This window comes from Meles meles, chromosome 5 (genome assembly GCF_922984935.1).
Source record: "Meles meles chromosome 5, mMelMel3.1 paternal haplotype, whole genome shotgun sequence".
NCBI classification, from domain to species: domain Eukaryota; kingdom Metazoa; phylum Chordata; class Mammalia; order Carnivora; family Mustelidae; genus Meles; species Meles meles.
The window spans coordinates 13,282,961-13,306,780 of record NC_060070.1 but is presented as its reverse complement, the minus strand read 5'-3'; the positions used below and the strand labels follow the sequence as shown (position 1 = coordinate 13,306,780).

The following is a 23,820-nucleotide window of genomic DNA, read 5'->3' as shown; positions in this document are numbered from 1 at the left end:
CATAGATGAAATGATTCAATGCTTTAAAGATAGCAGTTCTCACCAAATTAATCTAAACAAATTCAAGAACATTTTTTTCAAAATCCCAATGTGATTTTTAAAATTAAGCTTGAAAATCAAATTGAAATCTTACCTGAAGAGAGTGGTAAAGAGAGTAATGTTCTACTAAATAATAAAGTGTGCTATAAAAGTAGACTCTAACTACTATACTGATAAAATTGAAGCTAAAACATCAGTGAAAGACTATAGAGATTGCAGAAATAAGCCTATATATATGAACTTTGATACTCTAAAAGTGGCAATACAAGTCATTGGGGAAAGAATCTGTTTAATCACATCAGGCAATCAGTAGTCACTAAAAAATAACTTAGGAGCTTCTGGGTGGCTCAGTGGGTTAAAGCCTCTGCCTTCAGCTCGAGTCATGATCCCAGCATCCTGGGATTGAGCCTTTCGGGCTCTCCGCTCAGCAGGGAGCCTGCTCCCCCCACCACCCTGCCTGCCTCCCCACCTACTTGTGATCTGTCTGTCAAGTAAATAAATAAAATCTTTAAATAAATAAAAAACTTAGATGCTTATAATCATAAATAAAATGAACTAGTTACATGACACAAATTTGCAGGTAACCTAATCAGCATTATTTCATGACATCGTCTAGGGATCGTTAGACACTGGGCATGGAGCAGACAAAGCAGGTGGTAGATCATCTATGCTTGAGAGCAGCACCATTGAGGTCAACAACTATAGATTCAGGATTTTCCCAATAGTAAATATTTACTTCTATTTTGAGATCCCCTCTCAAATTATAGTTCAAAAAATAGGATCGCTAGGAAATCTTCTAGGGACTAAATTAAGCAATAGAGATACAAAGACCAAGATCAGTCCTCATCCTGATAGGTGAGCTATCGAAGCCCTCCAGTCTCGACTTTATTCCTCTATCCACCACCACCCCAGCTACTACAAAATTTCCTAACTCTTCTAATTTCCTCTGTCCCCTTACATGCTTCTACCCCACATTCTAGAGCGACATAATTTTTCTAAAGTATAGTATCTCAGGTATTAGTCCAGCCTGACTCTTGCTGGCTTTTCATGACTTTAAAATAAATTGTGATCAATAATTTAAAAAGTATATCATCAATTATGAGTAGCTTGATTAAAAATAGTCATCCATTTTCTAATGAAATAAAACTAACCACTAGCCCAGCATTCAACGCTATCCAAATTTCTTTTCCATCCCTCCTTCCCGTGCTCCCCTCTCTGTAGGCAGATCTTCCCACTTGGATCACAGATTATTTAGATGTGATTTTCCATATTTTGAGTTCCTGCTCTCCTTTAAATCCCTTGAATACCTTCTCTCTGTGGCACTCACTTTACTCTGCTTTCTTTCGTTAAATGAGTCTTATTCCTCCCGCTCTCCCCATTAAGATGTTGAAATTTTTTAGTCCAGAAGTTGTGTCTTATTCATCTGTGTCTTCCTGTTAGGACTAAGTGCATGAGGACATGTTAGGTACTCAAAAAAAACCAGATTATATTGAATGGACTTCCGTATTCAACTTTTTTTTTCAATCTTCTTACTTCTTAAAGAGTCATGCTGCATAAGTCCTACAACAGCAGCTGAGCTAGCTCACTAAAATAATATGGCATTCATCCTGTTTGCACTCAGATTATGTGCAATTTTTGGTAATATTTGCTGACTCTTAAAATCTGGCTCATTTATGTCACATTCTTAAGATATCATGCATATTCCAGTACGCTTGTTTCTTCCTTAGCAACTCTTTTTATTCAACATGATTCCCAGATTGATTTTGAGTGGACTTGTATTTGAGCATTTATTAACATAGACTTTTAGTCTCATTAGTGGTTTTTTAGCTTTCTAGTATCCAGGGTATGGTCACTCCATTCATGGTGTAAGTATAATCAAAATTGTCTCCACATTGTCAGCATAATGTAAATAGAGACATACAGGGGAGTCATTATCACATAAGCATAAGTAAGAGACCAAATAACTTCTCACAGAAGAAGGAAACAATATAGGGTAAAATTGAGCTGAGATGAATATTACACTAACCCCATCACCTCTTTTCCCACTATGCTTTGAGGAAAAATTCAGTGAAGAATCAAGAGAGCTATGGAACTATAGAATTCCCAATGTAGAAAGGCAATGGGATGCAATTAACACCCTGCATTTTTTTATTAGCTTACACTGCAGGGAAGAAGTGTCTAAAAGGCTATTTAAATTCAGTATAAAATTCTAGCAACCACGATTTTAATTGCATAACTGCAAAACATTTTTCTCATTGTCGAAAGAAAAAGAAGGCTGTAACGCATGTTCCCTACTTGTTTCAGGACTCAGTTATTAACTTTTAAGAATCTTTTCTAGGAGAAAAGCTTCTTTCTCTAGCAAATGCATCTTGAGACTGGGACTTAACCTAAAATCCTAACTCCTGTCTTGGACCATGTCGACACGTCAGTGTCTGTCATAAAAACACCTTGAACAATATTTCAGACACAGGAGTGTCAGAGCTTTTCTTTTTTTTTAATTGGCAGCTAAAAAGTGATTTTTAGCAGTCACAGAAATAAAAAGCTACCTTGTTCTCCAGCACACCAATAGACACATGTAAAAGAATGCATAATGTGCAGTCTGGTTACTCAAGAACAAACCGTAGCAAACGCAAGAAAAGACCAGGTTGCTGTTTCCATAGCAATGACTTTATGTGGTTTAACTCTTCTGGGAATTTAACCAAATCCCCAGCAGCAGGAGAAAACCATCAGCAAAAATTTTGTGACATATGACAACTGCCAACACATCAGTGAGGGAAAAATACTTTTATTTTCTCTTTCTTTCTACTGAAAGGAATACCTTCATGTCAAGCTGTTGGGAAAAGCACAGCGATTTTGTTGGTCACCCTGCACTTAACTCAAAATTTTAAAATACGAGGTTTCTTCTTCCTTAGACTGAAAGAGATGTTGGTCCCCGGCCAGCTCTGCAACTCATGCATCCCAAGAGTGACATGTGGACACAGACAAGAGGTGCATACATATTCCCGTGACTCGCAGCTTATTCATCCTAATGAAAACTCAATCTGCAGGGTCATCCCTCGGGAAAGAATGCAAATGGGAATTTATTTTCTGTTTTGCTTTTAAAGCCAACTTCATCCTGGGGTGATGTGTGTGTGTGTGTGTGTGTGTGTGTGTGCGCACATGACAATTTTTAGTTCTACCTATGACCCAATGATTAAAGTAAGAGTTTTTCACAAGCAAATAATAGATATGGTACTTCTCATGATTTTCTTTAGTTCAAGCAGCCCTGTATCTCGAAGACTTTTCCAAGTATCAAGTTAGAGGCCGAGCAGTTCAAGATACTTAAGTGCTCTCTTCATTATGTCTTTCTAAGAACAAAGACAGTGGGGCGCCTGAGTGGCTCAGTCGGTTGAGCATCCGACACTGGTTCTGGCTCAGGTCATGAACTCAAGAGTGGTGCGATGGATCCCTGAATCAAGCCTCAGGTTGTGCTCCTCAGAGAGAGTGGAGAGGTGCAGAGGGAAGAGCAAGTCCTCCCTCTCCCTCTGCCCCTCCCCCTGCTTGTGCTCTCTCTCTCTCTGCCTGTCCCTCTCTCTTTCATCATTTATTATAAATAAATACATAAATAAATATATAAAAAAATAAAATCTTTTTGAAAAAAGACTAAAGATTGTGATCAATATGCAATTAATACCCAATGAAAATGATTGTCTCAGAATGAGGAAACACCTCCAGTGACAAGGAATACATTACTTTCCAAGAAACCCATGCAATTTTGAACCATTTTCAACATTAAAAGAAGTTTCTTGGCCTTTTTGCTTGAGTTTCTATCCTCACAATCTGCATTAGTTTTGTACTTCCAAGGAGACAGAGATTACGCCCAACATTTCTTCGTGGGACAGCACCTCTCAAACCTGAGGCCAGCTCACGTCTCCTGTGTTCCATCCGTCAGAGCCCACCCATGACCCCTGCACTCCTCACTGGTGCTCTTTCCACCCTGCCCCCTACTCCACCCCCTTCACTTCTAGACAAGGGTTATTTCACCAGTGACTTTTCACACTCCACTTTTTTAAATGTAAAGTCGATCACTGGCCTAAATTCGAGGTATTAATCACAAATGCCATAGCTGCCAGGCAGGTAACTCAACTGGGTGAAGCATCTTCGAGTAAGGACACAAGGAGTGGTAACAACTGTGGTGACTTAGAGAATGAGTACCCAGTCTGAGCATTCAGATTTGCGTATTTCAAAATACTGAATACACACACACAACTGGGACTCCAGTCGTGATCCTTGGGTTAAATTACCCTGACACCAAATGTTAAATTAATAGGGTATATCTGAAAATTGGAGAACTTAAATACACTTTCCCTGATTATGCTAGGGGAGAGAGGAGAGTGGTCATCTGTGTCTTCGGGCCATTCTGGAAAGACAGCATGAGAATCTCACTGGTCAACTTTCTTTCAAAAGTACACTGAAAAAATACAACCAAACTCAGCATTATCTTGTTGCCCAGTATCTTGTATCAGGCAAGTATGTTTTTACACCCTAGTAAATAAGGTACAAACCATCTGAAAAGACACATCACGACTGAAAACTAATAATTTAAAAAGTTCCACTGAACAAAAGATAAAGACCAATTATCACAGAGTATTAAGAAAGTACACATTATTAATTTCTATATTCCATGAACTGTTTCCTTTGCTATAAGTCTTAAAATATTACATTTTGTCTTTTTTTTTTTTCCAGAGGCATAAACCATGCTCTTCTTTGTGTTTGAAAGTTCTAGTGCTGCCTTCCAAAGTGCATACAAATTGTCTGTCTCCCTGCTAACCACACTGACACCTTCAGGAGTCAACTAACGAGGAGCCAGACCTTTTCTGTGGTTGTGGCCCAGAGAAAGTGGTTGCTCTCCATTTATTTGGAACCACAAGATACCAATCTACAAAACCCTGATCTAATCACCATAAGCTCCAGGGCATAGGATATGGGACCAAAAATGAGTTAAGTTTTTCCTCAGATTGGTAGAAAATCACATGTCTAATAACTGTAAGCATGTGGCCAGTGACACCTCTGTGGGTAATTAATGGCCCTGAAGCTGGAGCCTTCCACATACAAACTCCCTACAGAAGCAGCCCTTGGCCTTAGCCCCACCTGATTGCTTAATTATTGAATCATCACCCATGACTTTCAACATTCTTCTTATTACAAATTAGAGCTCCATATCCACCCACAAATATTCATTCTCTAGCAAAGAGTAAACAACTTTCTGGTTTACCTCTGTCCACCATCTTGGATCCAGCAGGCTTGTCTGGGACAATCAGATGGTCCAGGTTGCTATTCAGTGAAGACGTGTCATCACTGGACAAAGAGTTCAAAAATCCACTTTCTGATGTGGCAAAGCTGTTTTCCAGAGCCCTGCAACTGTTTGCCTCTGAGGGTGCAGATGAGTGAACCTGCACAGCCAATGTTATAGACTGTCCCTCATCGTCGGCCGTGGCGGAACTATTCATCATGTCGATCCAGGACTGTCTCTCTCTAGATAAGGAGGCCAAACTGCTGTTTGTCTTTATTGTACTTTCCGAGGAAGAGGAAGAGCAAGATTTGGGTGATGAGGAAGATGCCTGCTGTGCAGCCTGTTTCACAAATAAAATCAAAAAGTATAAAATAAATCATGATTAAACTGGCATTCTCTATTTTCCATTTTTAACAGAGGTATTCCAGGGTTTCACAAAAAAATTATAAGTAACAAATTGGTTTAAAAACCATTCACAAGTTTTGGGTCTTCACTTTTTTTTTTTCCATCTGTTTTACCAAATGTAACTCAGAATAATTGCTTTTTGTTCTTGTATTTAACCCTTCTTTTCCAACAGCTGAAGACACCATATTTAACTTTTTAATCTCTTAGATAGGGAAGTAGCTGCACGGGCCCTGCATAAGACCTTAATTCTTATACTTCATGTAAGGATTATTAATTAATATGATCCCTTTTTATTCTGTTTGAGTTAAATTTGCTATGAGGGGAAAATTACAATTCAAAAACTTCTTCATTACTTAATTTGAAGACTCTTTAACAGATCCCAGCAAAGTTTATTATAAAACGGTTACAAGGACTTGGTAAAATACACACTGCAATCTACAACTGCAAGTGTAATTGACATGCCGGGGGCTCAGTTGTGTACCGTAATGTCTTATTAAAAAAGATACCAAAGAAACCTAAACTAGTCTTTAAAAAGAATCAGAAGAAAATTGCGTGATATTTATATTCCTATGGCAAGAACTATGACTCCATTGCCCAAAACCAATTTGTATAACTTTGAATTCTTTGTTTAAGGACCTGAAACATCTCCATAACATGATTTACCCTATTCTTCAATGCTCCCTAGAAATGTAAAAGGTCCCTTTGGGAGATTCTTTGAAATACTGAAGGATACTTTGAGCAAAAAGTAGATTGTAATTGATCAATGAATTCTCACTGATGGAGCAAAAACCCTTGAGAAAGGTAATTAAGAGAGAGAAAACAAAAGCTGAAGCCAGACAGGAAGCAAATTATTAACTGAGTGGAAACCATGGATGTGGACAAAGTCCATACATTTCTGTTCTCCAATATCATATATATATATTCTTTAGCACATACCCAGCAATAGCTTATAACTACATATAATCATGTTATATTATAATAACTTATAACTACATAAAATCATGTTAGCTCATTAGTTCTTTAATAATTTGAAACCTTTAATAAACGTTCACCAAAAAAGATAAGAATCCACTGCAAACTCTTAATTCACTAAAGAAAAACCAGCAATTGCACCTAGACTGTGAGAAGTAGGCTGATGTTACAGGGATCTTCTGAAAGCAGCTCCTAACATACAATGCAAGAATGAGTAAGAGTCCTTGGCAAAATGTTCCTCTGCTCATGGAGAAAACATCAATGCAATATCACCCATCACCTTCTCTTGGAAAGGACTTCATTTATTCTGAGATTTTATCCTAGTTTCATTTTGATGGTAAAATAATATGCCTTCTTTTGGAAAATGGTGATAGTAGATGTTAGTTTTTGTCTTTTTAAAGTTTTTTTAATGTCCTATAAAGCAAAATAAATACCTGGCAACTATATTTTGTTCCCTCATTTTTCATTTTCTTTGTCAATAAAATCCAAAAATCAAGATGACAGAGACAAGTGTTCTCTGGGTCATCAAATATCTCCAATGGCAGATGAGACAGAGAAGACATTTTATAGTTGAGATTCATCAATTTCAAGCATTCAACATTCCAAAGTGGGAGAAAAGAAATGGTTAGTGGGAAGAAGCCAAAGAGCAAACTAGGATTTTTCTCCCCAAAACCTCAGAATCATTGCAACTAACTCAGAATGGTTGATTTCCATCTAGTAGGTTCCCAAGAATTTTGTAGGTTGTAAACTCTGAGTTCTGATGGGAAAAGCCTGTATTTACCCAATGTATGCTCCGTTAGCTAAATACTAGATATGCATTGTCAAATCATCAGTAAATCCACTTTTTAGAGGCACGACATTAAAATATCCAGTTAATATACTATTCATCACATGCACCTTATTAATAATACATTTGTACAGACATGAAAACTTTCCATTCAGGAATGTGTCAATGAGTTTGCAAATCAATTGCCTTAAATCATTTAACAACTAAGAGATTAAAGATCTATAACTCACTATAACTCACTAGATAACTTTGTTATCTAGAGGAGATAATGCACAGACCCCAAGCTGTCCAAATAAATGCCAAGATTTGTTTACTCATTAGAATGATCTAGAAAATAAATATTAACAAAAATACCATTCAGCCCTAGTCCCAACACGTTCCCCCATTGTGAGCTATTTTAGCAAAACTTGGCTTTGGTGGGGCCAGCATCCTTTTTTTTTTTTTTTAAAGAAACCAAGTGCAAGCTTTCCCTGTTACTCCTATTGATATTACTGTAATTCAATTAGCAAAATGGGCTATTTGAGCAAAATCCTGTGCACATGGCTGCTGTAGCACTTTTTCCATAAACCTTTTGGGACCTCAAAAGTGCTTAATGGGCCAAGGAAAGACATGTTCATAGAGCATCAGAAATTTCTGTGATGCATATTCCCTTTGGAGGTACTACTCAAACACAACTCAAATGTTTTCAATCCATCGTCTCTTCTCTTGCACCATGTAACATGTGGGAATTTGATTTTTAAATGGAAAAAAGAAGAGTGAGCAAGGAAAAATCAAGGAAGAACTAGAGAGACAGAAAGAGAAAATAACCAGGTGGTGGGTAATAGGGAGGGCACGTATTGCATGGAGCACTGGGTGTGGTGCAAAAACAATGAATACTGTTATGCTGGAAATAAATAAATAAATAAATAAATAAATAAATAAACCAAAAACAAAAAAGAAAGAGAAAATAAGAAAACAGATGATGTGTGTCAGTCCAGAGGGAGTTTTTATTGGAAGAGAGATTAACAAAATAGGAATCAAAGTGATCTTGGAAAGCCATCACAATGGAAACATGCATTATAGATAATATGGTACTAAATCACAGGTCATAATTTCTACCCTGTGTAGCTAACAATAGCCATAGTCAAACAGAGAACATTTAGCTCAGTGCCTTCTATGAACCATCCATGTAATATACTCACAAAACTTCTCACTGCATATCTAATGAAGGTAGGAAGAAGTGAGGGTCTCTCATGTACCAACATAAGCCCATCCTTCAGTATCAGTTCAAGGACTGCCTCCTCCAAGAAGACTTCAGTGAGCTCAAGACCAGGTGGGTAGTTCTGTATGGTACTCCCAGGCTTCCTTCTATCATTCCAGGTGGAATGTCACTTTATTTGTCAACTAATTCTATAATTGCTGATGGACTTGCTCTTTTTTTTTTTTTTTTTTGGTAAGATACTTGAGAACAGGCTGTTCTTAACTATTATTTTTGCCTATTTTTTACATCTGCGCCTGACATATAGTTGGTAACAAATTAATGTTAATACAAAATGGTCGAGAAGAAAAACAGCCTGGAGTAGTTCAGTCTCTTATGGAGGGACACCCCAAAATTCTCTGTAGAATTGCTACAAATGATTTATCCTAACCCCAGGATCTAGGAGTGACTGTCACTGATTATAATGCAAATACTCCCACAAAATATTCTCATGATCTGAAACAAAATTATTATTTTATCTATTAGAGATTAATAATTGCACAGCAGTTCATTTCAGAATATTTGAGTTTTAAATATTTTACTTTTTAATGATAGTATTTAAAGATATTAAAGATCTAAGCTTTAATGAAGCGACTATATGATTAGGTTAAAAAATCAATATTGCTTTTTCCCATTTTCTTCATGGATTTGCATGTCATCCTTGCACAGGGGCCATACTAATCTTCTCGGTATCATTCTAATTTTCATATATGCATTTTCAACGTGAACACTCTTTTTCCCATTTAATGTATATTTTTAATTTAAATTCCAATTTATTAACATGCAGTGCAATAGCAGCTTCAGGTGTAGAATTTAGTGATTCAATACTTACTTAAGATATTTGTATTTATCAAAGAAGCTTAGCTCAAATGTTGATTAGCTCTAAAATCTTTTTCCTTGAATTGTTTAAAAACACATATCTGACATAGGGAAAACAGTTTAAGATAGCCACCAACATTCTGTAATTAGGATGAAGTAAGTCAGCATATAAATGTTAAGCAACATTAGTCAAAGTATATTTAAAAAAAAAAGAAAATACAGGAATAACTTCAGATTAAACATAATAAAACCAAATGAGAAAAAAAAGAACATATCCATATGGCTTTCCTTGTCTTTTACTGACCACATTAATAACAACAAACCAGTCAACTGCTGCTAAACCCTAGGAAGTACTGTCTGTATTTCTGCCATATGCTAGTAGAAGCATTCTTCTAAAACCCCAAAAACCTTGCAGAGCAAACACCCCCTCCTGACCCCTCATCTGATAAGGTGGCAAAGGACCTGCTCCTCTCTCCAATCCCTTCTATCCAAGTGACCTTGAAGAAACCACCTCACCTCTAAGTTTTATTTGACTTTTTCTTGCCACAATTACCCAACCACTCCCTACCCTAGTCCATCCTCCAAAAAATAACAGTTCTTCTTTTTCTTTTTAAGATTTTATTTAAATATTTATTTATTTGACAGAGAGAGAGAGAGAGCATGCAAGCATGAGCAAGGGGGCGGGGCAAAAGGAGAAGGAGACTCCCCACCAAGCAAGGAGCCTGATGTGGGAGTCTATCTATCCTAGGATCCCGAGATCATGACCTGAGCCAAAGGCAGATGCTTAACTGACTGAGCCACCCAGGCGCCCCTAGAGTATTTCTAAAACATAAAATAGATCACAATATTCCCCTGCTGAAAAGCCGCTAATAACTGCCCATCACAAGCACAAAAATAGCCGCAGCCTTCATTATAGCTGACAAGGCCTAGATGGAGCCCCGTCTGCCCCGCCAGCTACATCTCCTTCCACCTCCCTCTCATTTCCAGTCACCGAAACCTTCTTCCCATTCCTTGAGCATTGGAATGCTCCTGCTTGAAACATTCTCTCCGTGGATTTCTGGGTGGCTGCATCCTTCTCACCATTTTGGTGTCATTTCAAGTATCAGCAGGCTCTTCAGCCTCACAGTCAGAAAGAACATCCTCCCCACACTCAACCCCAGCCACTCCCTAGCCGTTACCCCTGTTTTTCTTCTACCCAGCATCTGTCAGCACTTGGGACTATTTGTTTGAATTACAAATTTGTTATGCCTCTTCCTCAACTCAGACTTAGTCTGCTATGAGGGGAAGATACGGTCCATTTCAATTCAGCATTCCTTTATTGGCAACAGTACCTGGCACATGGTACACACACACACACACACACACACACACACAGTCTTAGCTGCCTGCCTAGCTGACTCAGATTTATCAAGAGGAGCAAACGGGATAACATGAAAGAATCTTCTTAGTCAAAGGTAAATTTAAGCTTGCAAAGGGTATTTGTGATAACTATATTTATTTCTCCTTGGCTTCCTCGTTTGTAAAATGCAGAACTTTTGCCAAAGTCAAATGAAATCATCTTCCTCCAACCCATGTGACAGTACTAGACGAGTGTAAAGTAGTGATGTTCTAATTCACACGGGGAAATAACGGTAGCACAAGAAATCGGCAGAGAACATGGATGAAGTTACAATCACCCACTTGCCCATTTATTGGTCCATTAAATAAATATTTATTTCATTTCAAATTGTGGGTAGGCACAGTCATAAATGTTGTGGGTAAGGAAAAAGATATTGGACACTGCCTCTGACTTTAAGGATTTAATAATTAGAGGGGTGTCTGGGTGGTCAACTCTCTTTTTTTTAAAGATCTTATTTATTTATTTGTCAGAGAGAGTGAGCACAGGCAGACAGAGTGACAGGCAGAGGCAGAGGGAGAAGCAGGCTCCCTGCTGAGCAAGGAGCCCGATGTGGGACTCGATCCCAGGATGCTGGGATCATGACCTGAGCTGAAGGCAGCTGCCTAACCCACTGAGCCACCCAGGCATCCCAAGGGTGGTCGACTCTTGATTTCAGCTCAGGTCATGACCTCAGGGTCCTGGGATCGAGACCCACATTGGGCTCCACACTCAGAGGCAATCTGCTTGAGACTCTCTCTCCCTCTGCCTCTCCCCTTCCTTGTATGTGTGCTTTCTCTCCAAAATAAAGGAATAAATCTTAAAAAAAAATAATTTAATAATTAGAGAAATAATACTATTTCAGCGCCTTTTTTTTTTTTTTTAATTAGCACCCACTCCCCCTCTCTAGACCAGGCCTGTCTTGTTCACTGCTTTGTGCCTACCACCCCAGGCAGGGTCCAACACGCTATAGGAGCTTAATAACATCTGAAGAATGAAACACAGTCCATTGTTAGCTCATTCTTATCTTATAGCAGCTCCAGGAAGGGAAGTGCCTGCCAGAGATGATGCTTGTGCCCTTACAAAGGCTTTCTAGCACTTCCATGTTATAGATAAGGCATCTGAGTCCAGAGAAGTGACAAAGCTTGTCCAGGGTCCCTGGCTCATAAGCAGCAGGTCTGGGATGGCTCCAAAGCTTGAGCTTTAAAAAATGTTTACATTGTTAGCAGTATGCCCTTTGTTCTTGCTTTTACTATTTCATATATTTAGGGACTCATTCCCCATCCGGACAAATAGAGCTTTTTTTTCCTATAGCGACATAGTCTGTTCTCTGGCTGAATTGTATTTTGTTAGCTGATCCCCTTTTGATGGGCACTTGGGTGGTTTCCCATCATCCTTCTGCCTTTTTCAGCACCTGAGTTTATCTATAGGGTAAATTCCTAGAAGTGGAATAGTTGACATAAACATGTGAGTGCTTTAAATTTTTTACAGACAGTCAAATGGCCAAAATGGAGGCACCAACTTAACTTACAATAAGGAGAGACCCCGGTTCCCTACATTCCTCAGCAACCAACAAAGCTAGAAGACTTTTTAATTTTGCCTTATAAATAGGAGGGGAAAACCAGAGCCAGGGCTTTAACCACAGCTCCAAGCCCGTGGTTTGGCGCTCAACGCTAACTCTCTATGGGTGACACCTTCCCCTCCCCCGAAACAGGTGAGCCAAGAGTTCCTCAGCCTTCTGAGTCAGAGCCCCGTGTGCAGACAGTCTCCCTGCCAGCTGTCTGCTTGGGACAAGTCCACACAGCCCAGCTATAATACAAGGCAAATGATAACAACTTGAAAACGGTCCCTCCTGCCTTCCCGACCATGAAAATAGGAACATACAGAGTTCAGAAGAGGGCAGAATTATCATGATTTAGAGGACGAGGAAGCTCTAGTGAAGGAAGTCACCTCTGAACTGAAGGTAATGGAACTGGGGTGGGAGCACGTGGCTCCTACCAGTGGAGAAACTACCAATGCAAGTGCAAGAGCAGGAAAGTCTGGAAAGCTTTGGGAAGATAGCAGGCAGTGTACTGGGCTGCCGAGAGAGGAGAAACAGCAACAGGACTGTAATGAGAGCTTGAAGTAAACCCAAGGGCCTCAAATACCACACTAACAAGTCCAGAATTAATATGATAAGCACAAGGAGTCCCAGGACAGTCTTGTGCAGGTGAGTCCGTACCGTCAGAACCACACTTCGGGAAGACTGATCTGGATGTGTTTTTTTTTTTTAAGAAAGAGAGATTAGAGACAAAGAAAGAGAAATGCCTGCTATTTCTAGAACTCCGACAAGACCAATTGTAGGTCCCATGGGAATGGAAGGCCTGAGGGGTTGGGGGCAGCTCCATGGCTTGAGATGGACTGCGAGAGGACTCAAATGAACTGCTGACGCAAGGGGCAAAGATGTAAAGGCTAATTTTAGAAGTTCTGAAATCAGGTGCACCTGGGTGACTTAGTCAGATAAGTAAGCCTTGATTTCGGTTCAGGTTGTGATCTCAGGGTTTTAAGATCAAGCCCTGCAATGGGATCCGTGCTCAGCAGGGGATCTGCTTCTCTCCCTCTCTCCCTGCTTCTCCCCCAGGTAGGGCACTCATTCTCTCTCTGTCTCTTTCCCTCTCTCAAATAAATAAATCTTTAAAAAAAAGAAGTAGAAGTAGTAGTAGTCTTGAAATCAATTAAATGTTCAACCACAGAGCTTGTAATAACTCTTATAAAGATGAATTTTCTTTCTACCTTTACCTGGCTTGTATTTGTAGCCACTGATAAATTTTTCATACAACTATCTAAGTTGTGAGCATTTCTAGTATACGGTACCTGTCAAAAGATCCAGTGACATTTAGTAAACAGCTGTGTGAGAGTCATCCTCCCAAAATTAGTTTGAATTTCTAAAATTTCTTTGTGTTTCATTTTTTACTTCCTCCTCTGCCACTGGCCAAGGGGCTATGGTCGGCAGTGTTTATTTTTATTTACAATTTCTTTGGTTTGCTTTGGTGATTTTTTTCACCATGTAGACATAAAAAGAATTATACTTCCAAAAAACATCAAAATAAGGGGGCGACCATGCTAAGACATGCAGGCACTCTTTGAAGCTGGAGTTATAAATATTTACCTTCGCAGTTTCTCTCCTATCTGATCTACCCACTGGGTGGTCCACCTTCCAACCAAATTCAAAAATCTGCCCATTCCATTTTTCAATTATGCCCTGACCCCAATCGCTCACACTAGATCACTGCAACCCTCCCTTGATTTCTTTGCTTCTATCCTACCCCCACCTGCCAGGGTCTCTCCCATAAAGTGGACTGAGTGGTCCTTTTAAGATGGAAACTAATCACATCACTCCTCTGCTCAAAACTCCCAAAGGATCCTTAAGTCACTCAAACCATTAAAGTCCTTAAGGGGCCCTGGAGCCCTGGGTGATAAGGCCACCACTACCCTCCAACCTCAATTCCTGCCATTCTCATCTTAACTCACCCTGCTTCAGCCACACTGGCCTCCCTGCCCTGCTCCCTACCCACCAAGGAGTCTTGGCTCTAATTCTTCCTTTGCTTAGAGAACTCCTTCCCGAACATCCACCTGACTATCTCTCACACTACCTTCCAAGAGTTCTGCTTAGACCTCAGCTCTCACTTGGGCTCTCCTGGTACTCTGTTCATGACCACAATCCCACCTCCCACACCTTATCTCCCCATACTCACCGTACTCTATTTCTACTACATAGCAGATAATGTACTTAGAATGCTGATTATTAATTATCAGTCTCTCTCAACTCAAAGCTTGACTCTGTGAAGAAATAAATTGTTGTCTCTATTTACTCATGTGTCCCAAGTATTTAGAATCGTGGATCTCAACAAAATTTGTTAAATGAATGAATAAGCATCCATAGATCAAATTACCAGACAATGCTCGTCATAATTAAACTTAGAGACAAAACATGTGTAACCAATTTTTATTGATGGCTAAGCTCTTAAATCACGTTGTAACTTATTACTGAGTTTGAAATGTGAATGACGTCAGTTCCTTTTTTGCTCTTTTGTGGGTTTCAAGGAATCATGGATTTCAAGGAATCATGGATACTGATTTCTACAGAGAACCTTCCCAAGTGAAATATACTGGGTCCCAATTACGTTAAGCCTTTTTAGTAAGCCTGTCAAAGGTCCCCATTTCTAATTGCTCTGTGAATCAGTGGATGTCCTTTAAACTCTCCATCCTGTGAAGTCTTCTCAAGAAGAAGCCTCTTGTTCACTCAGAGAAGACCCTCAAGTGTTCTTTATTCTCTTGAGGCAGGTGGTGTCAGCCATTAGAAGCAGAGATCCAAACTGGACTACTGTTGACATCTTACAGTTTGCAGCAATTAGAATGACTGGACACTGAATTACATTTTTAACTCAAGATTCTAGTTTTGGGGGCGCCTGGGTGGCTCAGTGGGTTAAAGCCTCTGCCTTCGGCTCAGGTCATGATCTCAGGGTCCTGGGATCGAGCCCCGCATCGGGTTCTCTGCTCCGTAGGGAGCCTGCTTCCTCCTCTCTCTCTGCCTGCCTCTCTGCCTACTTGTGATTTCTCTCTGTCAAATAAATAAAATATTTAAAAAAAAAAAAAAAGATTCTAGTTTTGGGGAGATAATTTCCCAGAATAGCATTATTTTATATCTTTGAGTCATCATTCCAAAATGAAAGCTCACTACCCAAAACATTTTTTTTAAAGCAAGAACTTAGAGAAAAAAAAAATTTCACCTAGGCTTATATAGCTCAGTCATGGCTAGCTTATGCCAGATTGAGCCAAAACAGTAAGTTGATTCATTCTCTGGAAAAAAGTTACCATGACTTTTTCAATTTTAATTTGTTTCAATAAAAAGCTTAAATGTTATTTTAACCAAGTGTCTTGCATGTCTGTTTTTCAGAAACAAGAGGAAACAAAAACAAATCTGCCTGGAAAAATATGTGAGCAGGAGGAACATATTCTGTTTCTAAGGAAAATAAAATCTAACTGTTCAACATTTATCTATTTTCAATATATTTCTTTAGAAAAATAAATGTTACCCTTAGTGGCCTTCCAGAAAAATGCTCAATTTAGAATTTTTAAAAAATAACATTGGATTAGACTCAGAAAATCCTAAAGAATCCTCCTACTTCAATGACCTAACTTACTGGTCTCGTATACATCCCTTCATTTGTTTGTTTTGAAACAAGCATTCCCTGAGCTTCTACTACAATATCAAGTAAGACTCTCATTGTGTAATTCAATTGAACTATGATCCCTCATCTAAAAAGACAAGTTGGTTGCTTTTACTTTCGGTAGAGTTCTAGATGCGTGACAATGCTCTCAATAAGCCGTGATACTAGTTGCCACTAGAATACTAAAAATCACAGTATTTTAGAACTAAACTGAATCATATAAGGGTCATGGCGGACAGACAGTAGGAAGGAGAGAGAATTTCAGGAAGAGAAGGATGGAGGACTGACCAAATCATTGTGTTTCACAGGTTAAAAGAGGAAAGAAAGACAGAGAAGAAGAAAAGACAGCGATAGACAGAGATGGAGACAGAGAGACTGAGACAGAAAGATAGAGAGGGAAGAGAGACAGAGACAAAGAGAGACAGAAACAGAAAAACTAAACAAAAATAAACGCTTCTCTATTAAACCAAGGTGTGTCTATTTAGTCTTTCCTAAATTCAGAAGCTGATTTTAAAAGAGGAGAAAGACTACATTAAGGGCACATTATGAATATATTAACATGGGACATATTGTAAGTCTAGTTCAAAAACCAGTCTAAATTTTACCATATTCAAAGTTTAATTTTGCTTAATTTAATAGACTAGTCCTATTGCATAGAGATTTTGATAAATACACTCAGTCAACAAATAATTATTTCTGGTTTTGGTTTCTAGCCACATAAACTAGAAAAGGGACCACAATTCTCCACTGACAGCAGGTGACAACTCATCATTTAAATGTTATTTAATATCCTAAATCCAGAAACTGGCAAAAACACAAAGATGTAAACTTCATCACACAAAATAAAAAATTCTGGCAGAAGAGGTCGGTAGGCGAAGGAGCTGCTGTAACCTATCAGAACTTCCCATTACTTGGGTCCAAGGATAGACAAACACTGTAGCAGGGGTGGAAAAAACATGTACAATAGAACAAGACACACAAGGGTTCCCTTCTGAGGCACTCTGTGCACTGCATGTATAGCCAGACCATTCTACCTGTGAACTTCTATTTCCTAAATCACGAGATGAGGACAGCCATATCCATCTTCCCATGACCTAACAATAGGAAACACTGTTTAAAATCAGAAAGAAAGGCACTAACCACAACAGAAGTAATGGAGGAACTTGCCACACTGAAATCAAGAAGAACTGTCTACAAAAAGAGATCATGAAACCATCTAAAAAAAGTACAGGCCATGAAGCAGAAAAGGAGATGTACCTTACTTTCAATTGACAAAGAGCTAATGGATAGGATAATAAAGAAACTTTGTAAACACAAAATAATAATAGTAAGACAGCTAAAATACGCTAAATATTTCAGACACTAGACAAAATAAAATTCAAATGGCCAATAAATACGAAGAGATGTCCCTTAATAATCACTGAAATTCAGATTAAATAATACTGCTTTTCAGGGCTATTGGGGGTGGTGGTAAGTGGTTATTGATTTAAAGATCCTACGTAAGTCCTGGCACACGGAAGGTAGAAGAACCATAAATAGACTTCCCCAGATAAACTTTGCTTGGATCCTTCTAGGGGCGATCACTATAAAGTCAACAAGCATCTAAATACAGAGCAACACAATAGCACACGTTACGGTCAGCGCTGTGAATTGTGTAAGACTGATGAATCCCACACCTGTACCCCTGAAACAAATAATACATTATATGTTAATTTTAAAACTCTAAAACTGAAAAATAAATAAATAATAAATACAAAGTAACATGCCTCAGTCTTAACATCCATTAATAACCTGAACTTACGATGGATGCTTCCAAAGCTGAGAATTAAACATGGACTTCTCTGTAGAAAAATTATTCTACCCACAGATTGAATGCACTAACCCCATTCCTGGTTTCCTGATGCCTTTTGGATTCTAATTTTCTCTTCATCTATGGCCTTCATCCCCTTTATGTTCATTTTGCATTGTTATAACGCCTGCACCCAGGAAAGGCACTTTCAGATCTTTCTGAAGACCAGTAGGGTATAAGTAAACATTATAAACAAATCTCTCCCTGCAAGCACTGGCCCAGAAGCCCTGTGCATTACCATAAGTCCTGTCAGCAAGATACATCTGTGGGTCACAAATAAACCAAATTTTTTTGGTTTATTTTTTTCATAATAAACCAGTATTTTTCATACCAGGGGGTTGCTATAGAGAAGACTCAAAATTTGAGAGCTGCACTTGCTCCTTGGCAGGTACCTTAATTTAGCCCATTCTAAAAGTTTATTGGTCAAAGTACATTCTATGCCATTGGAAAGAATGACACCCATGCACTTGATCGTGACCAATAGACTAATGAGGTCAGTACGTACCAAAGGAGAGAAAGTCTCTGCAGAGTAAGGAGGGGGTGGTGTCTCCACAGCTATCTCAGGGTCCTCCTGTTCACTCTCACTGTAGCATTCTATACAAAAACGAAAATGTTTTATGTTTCAACACTGTCATCACTCATTCCATAATGCATGAGCAGAGGTTTTGCTCCATCTGGCTATTGTAATTCCAATCCGATTCAGAAAGGACTCATCTATGGAGCTACCTGGTGCAAGGAGATTACATAAGAAGGGAGAAAAATGAATAACCATATTAGGGTTTCCGCCCTCACTGGTGTCTAATACGTAGGAAGAGGACTAGCCATAGCTCAGGGAAAATAAAATAATTCCTCAAAAGAGGTGTGAGTCATATACTAAGGGATCATAAAATCAGGAGGGATTCATTTTGATCATTGGAGCCATAAGGAGCTGAAAGTGGCAGCCTAAGTAAACCATCAATGTGTGCACAGAGTAATATGAGTACCAGTTTGAGGATGTTGTCTGAGCCAACTATATGGAGACCCCTAACAGATGTGGCTAAAAAAAAAAAAAAAAAAAAAAGAAGCTGAAAATTTGCTTGAGGCCATATCACAGAAGGCCTTAAATACCCGGATAGGGAGAAGATTTTTGTGTAATGATTTTTTCCCCTCACAATCTATAACTGCATTTCAAATATACAGTGAGTATTGATGTTGTGGCAAAGAGGACCAAGGAGATGGTCAGGTCACTGATGTCACACTCCTGCACTGTAGTTCTTCATTCTTTTAAATCATGTTACTCACTTTTCCATTTCTCAAATTCAGCTTTTATAACTTTTGCTATCCAAAGATATAACACCCCACATTCCAATTCCCAAGTTTTATATGGCCTGAGCACTTCATAAATAGTATTAACTCTGTGACCCTGGCACCAAAAGCCTCCTTCTTCTCAACATTCAGGAGTAATTGCATCATTAAGAAGATTTTGACTCCTGTAGCTTTGAACCCAGAGAACTACAGACTGAGCTAAAAATATGGCCTGTGTCCTAATCTGACATTCAGTTTCCTAGCACAGACTTAGAGTAATTAGCCTCAGCATACACCTGGTGGAAATATTAAAATATCAGAGGAAATAGTGGGATGAAAGTTATCTGTCTAGATCATGACGAGATCATGTCTCTGAGTAAGAATTCAGTGAGTGGGGCAATAAAACATTTGCACTGGCAGTTGTTCGAGATGTCAGTGAAGCCTACAGCTGCTAATGTGTGGGTGAAGTGTAAAAAGCATTCTTAGCCAGCATGGGAAGCTCTATTCCATGTCGGTGAGTCTGTGTGAATATGTCTGCTTCTACATATTTTCAGATAATTTTAAATGCCAAAGTATGTTTCATTAGGACAAGACTATGCATAGAACTTGACATTGTATTTCCACCCATCTCATCCTAATATTCTTGCTAAATTTTCAGAAATTTAAAATAGAACATACCTTCATCCTTTGTAACAGATTCATGATGGACTACAGCGAACCCAAGCTTGTTTAACCACCTAAAATTCAAATAGAAAATAAATGCTTAGCCAAAGAGATTGGTCATCTCCTATCTACCTTCCCCTAGACCCTGAAGAAAGGTCTTGTGCTAGACTTTATAATGCAGTTATCGTAATTCTAGAGTCAGTCTAAACATTTCCAGAAACAGCATGAGTTTGTGGTATCGAAACCTAAAACCACTTGCTCACAATATTTTCCTTACTCGGGATTTTCTTTCTAAGACAAGAAACAAGGTGGTCCATTACCAGCTTGCTAAGGTGGGCAACTACATTAAATATTCTAAATATATGAACAAATATATCTTTTGTAATTGTGCATTTCAAATTTTTAGCAACCATCAGAACTTCTATCACTGAATTTAGTAATCTGACCATTAAAGTCCCATCTCTATAATTCTTAAAATGTTATTTTATTTCACAAAAAATAAAGAAAAGATGATCCGTTTTTAAGGCAGGATTTTTATATTAATCAGTAAAAGATCTCAGAGTTTGGCAGGTATTCCTAAGCTACGGAAATTTTTAATTCCTTGAAGAGTTTTCTTAGGTAAAAAATGACAATGTCCTTATCTTACCAATTTACCATTTTATTGGCAACAATTTTCAGCTAATCATCAATAACAAAAAAAAAAACAAAAAAAAACAAAAAAAAACTAAACAAACCTCAAGGAACTCAAACTTGGCTCATGACCTCAGGCCACTGGAGTTCCTTCTCAAGGGGTTAGTCAGGAACATATTTTATAGCACAAATTTGTAAAAGACACAAAATGCATCTATTTCATATGTTCCTAGCTATATAACCTTCTATTTAAAGAGAAAATATTGTTTGGGGAGGTAATACTCTGATTTATTTTCCACTTCTTTCCAGTTTTTTATATTTTTAAAAAGTATTCTGTATTATGTGTTCACTTTTTTTTTCTTTTTTTGAGAAACCAGTACATTCAGTAGCGGCCTAAGTCAACCAATACCAATAAAATGAGAAGAGTGCTATGTACTTACTGACTCACTTATGCTCTCCATTTCTTCGAGTCCTGTACTGCCTTGTGAATTAGCCAGCACACTGCTCCCCCACCACTGCAAAATTCTCGCATATTCCCAAGTCTTCAGTCATCAACAAATTAGGCATCCTTCCCCAACCCTCAACCTGCCATGGTCTTGCCGTATTTATTTTTTAGTAACAGGAAATACATAATAGAGCCCTGCATGGGGCTCTATGCTCAGTGAGGGTCTGCTCCTCTCTCCCTCTCTGTCCCTTGCCCTCTGCCCTTCCCTGTTTTCACAGTTTCTCTAAATAAATAAGTGGTTTTAGGTTTCAATACCACAAACTTACATGTTGTTTCTGGAAATGTTTAGACCAACTATAGAATTACAACAATTTCATAATAAACAAACAAACAATATCATTTTTTAAGGCATTTTAAGAAGCCCCTTCAGCATCTGACAACTATGATCTCTTTAATAGCCACTTAAAACCAGACTAACACATGAGCCCAGGCACCACCATAGGAACCAGAAAGTGTTCATCAAGACCTGATAGAATAATAAACAACCAACCAAAGCAAAAACAAAACAAAAACAAAAAACCGGGAAATCACAGAAAAAGATACAAATGGCTAGTAATAAAACAGAAAAAAATTACCAGCCTCCATAGTACTTTGGGAAATACACATACAAGCACAGGAAAATATTCACCACTAGATTGACAAAACTTTAAAAAACCACTGATTTCTAGAATTTAGGAGGAAATAGTCTCACCCTTTGTTCAGATGAACATCAAAATTGATATCTCCAGTTTTAAGCAGGCAGTTTGATGATACTAATCAAAATTTAAATATCCACCCCCTGATTATAAATGTCTATCCTACAAATGACAAATAAATGTGGAAGGATGTTAATCCAACAAGACTTGCAATGGCAAAAAGAAAAAACACTGAGACGATGTAATCATCCATTAACAGGAAAATGGATAAAGTATAGCACTAATTTCTTCAGTACAACAAATGTTATTATGAAGCTAATAAAAAGACTGGGATAGAAAGTCTTCCGATGGCCTGGAAAAATCCTAACATACTGGTAAGTTAAAAAAAGCAAGTACAGAACAATATGACTGGCCTAATTCAACGTACTTTTAAAAACTATGTATTTGCATATGTGCGTGAGTTGGTATGCAAAGTAAAGTATCAGAAGGATGTATGTCAGTCATACTGTTAAAAGCAGTTAATCCTGCAGTGCCTGGGTGGGTCAGATGGTTAAGCATCTGCCTTTGTCTCAGATCATGATCCCAGGGTCCTGAAATAGAGCCCTGTGCCTGACTTCCTGCTCAGTGGGGAGTCTGCTTCTCCCTTTCTCTCTGCCTCTCCCCCTGCTTGTGCTTTCTCTGTCTCTCTCAAATAAATAAATAAATGAAATCTTTAAAAAAAAAAAAGTTAATCCTGAAGAGAGAAGTTGAACTGGAGGGTGAAGTTGGGGGTATGGAAAAGTTTTCATTTTACATACTAATGTATTGTAAGATTTTTTACAAGAATATGTTTTCTGTGTCATTTAACTAGAAGAAACATTTTAATGTACAGTTTCAAAAACTGATCAGGCAAAGCACAGTGAATTTGGTGGTTCACTTTTAAAATACCCAAATAAACTATTCTTAGTTTATGCCTGGTTTCATGACTGTATACAGAACCTTCCCCCCCCCCAAAAAAAAGCACCTAAAAATAAAATAGACCAATTTTTTAACATATCAAGACAAAAAACACTTTTGAAGTGAGAATGCCTGAAACAAACAAACAAAAAAAAGACATTTCTAAGTTCCTTCCAGAACACAGAAATACAGAAATATTGCAAAATGAAAGAGTATGGACAATAAAGAAATCATTCTTCCAAGCTCTTACCTAACTCTCATATTCTTTTAATAGCCACCATTAGTTACCTGCTGTGGAAAACATGATTGTTTAGAATCTTGTTTGACTGTTTCCTTTCCGGAATCCACTGGCTTAAAGGACCTCTTTGCTAAGAACTTTTTAAAAACAACATCGAGATAGTAGAAAAATTTCTATTCTTGCTTAAATAGATGGATGCACCAAAAAACTTATATTTATATAAAAGAAGATGACAGATGTTTCCTGGGAGTTTGTTGTATATTAACTCGATGTGTTGGAGGAGTCCAAGTGTTAAGAAATTGATATACAAAACAGGAAGGTTCTTCCCACAAACACCGTCTGAGAAAGGCAGCTACCAACCAGTCTTTGTTTAGAAAGCAACTCTTCCCTACCCTTAATTACTTACCCTTGTACTTGTAAATTGAGGGTCCCTGCAGAACACACAGCATTTCTATTAAGCATAATTACCTTTCCCTACATTGTCCCCGAGAGAAATGTCACCACCCAAAAATGCAGTTTCCCAAGGAAGCAAACTTCTAAAACAGGAGGCATCTCTCCCCAGGCCACTCCCTCCTTCCTCAGATTCTCTGCATCTCACCAAGAAACACCAGCCACATTATTTACTGTCTTAAACTGGCCACCTCAGTAGGCAAGGGAGCTCTTCAGGTGCCCCTCAGAACATATCTTTAAATGTCTTCTGCATCATCTTGTGGGAGAAGAGAGAAGTTAACTTGGAGGCTCAAAGGGATTCCACCTTGATGCCGATTACACCACCCCAGCACGCCAGGAAGGACCACTGGGGACTGAGCAGTCATTCCAACCCTCACTATGACAGGCTCCTAGTACTTCTGGATAAGCCATTAAGTCTTTCACACACCACCGACATACCTACTGCTGGCTAATCGACGGGATTCAGTTACCAATGCACATAAAGAGAGAAATAAAGACTTAGTGGCATCTTTTG

General features: G+C 38.5%; 1 protein-coding gene and 1 pseudogene across 8 annotated transcripts in view; both read right to left on the bottom strand.

Annotated features, from left to right (window-relative positions):
- IPCEF1 (interaction protein for cytohesin exchange factors 1) overlaps positions 1 to 23,820 on the bottom strand; it is a 186,734-nt gene that overhangs the window by 26,213 nt on the left and 136,701 nt on the right. For all 8 annotated transcript variants that reach the window (XM_046006850.1, XM_046006852.1, XM_046006854.1 and 5 more), the window contains 3 exons: positions 19,928 to 19,986; positions 18,471 to 18,559; positions 5,294 to 5,651 (listed from right to left, as the gene is read on the bottom strand). In XM_046006850.1, the coding sequence (XP_045862806.1) occupies positions 5,294 to 5,651; positions 18,471 to 18,559; positions 19,928 to 19,986 (506 nt within the window). The remainder of the gene's footprint in view (positions 1 to 5,293; positions 5,652 to 18,470; positions 18,560 to 19,927; positions 19,987 to 23,820) is intronic.
- On the bottom strand, positions 9,323 to 9,443 carry LOC123942879 (annotated as a pseudogene).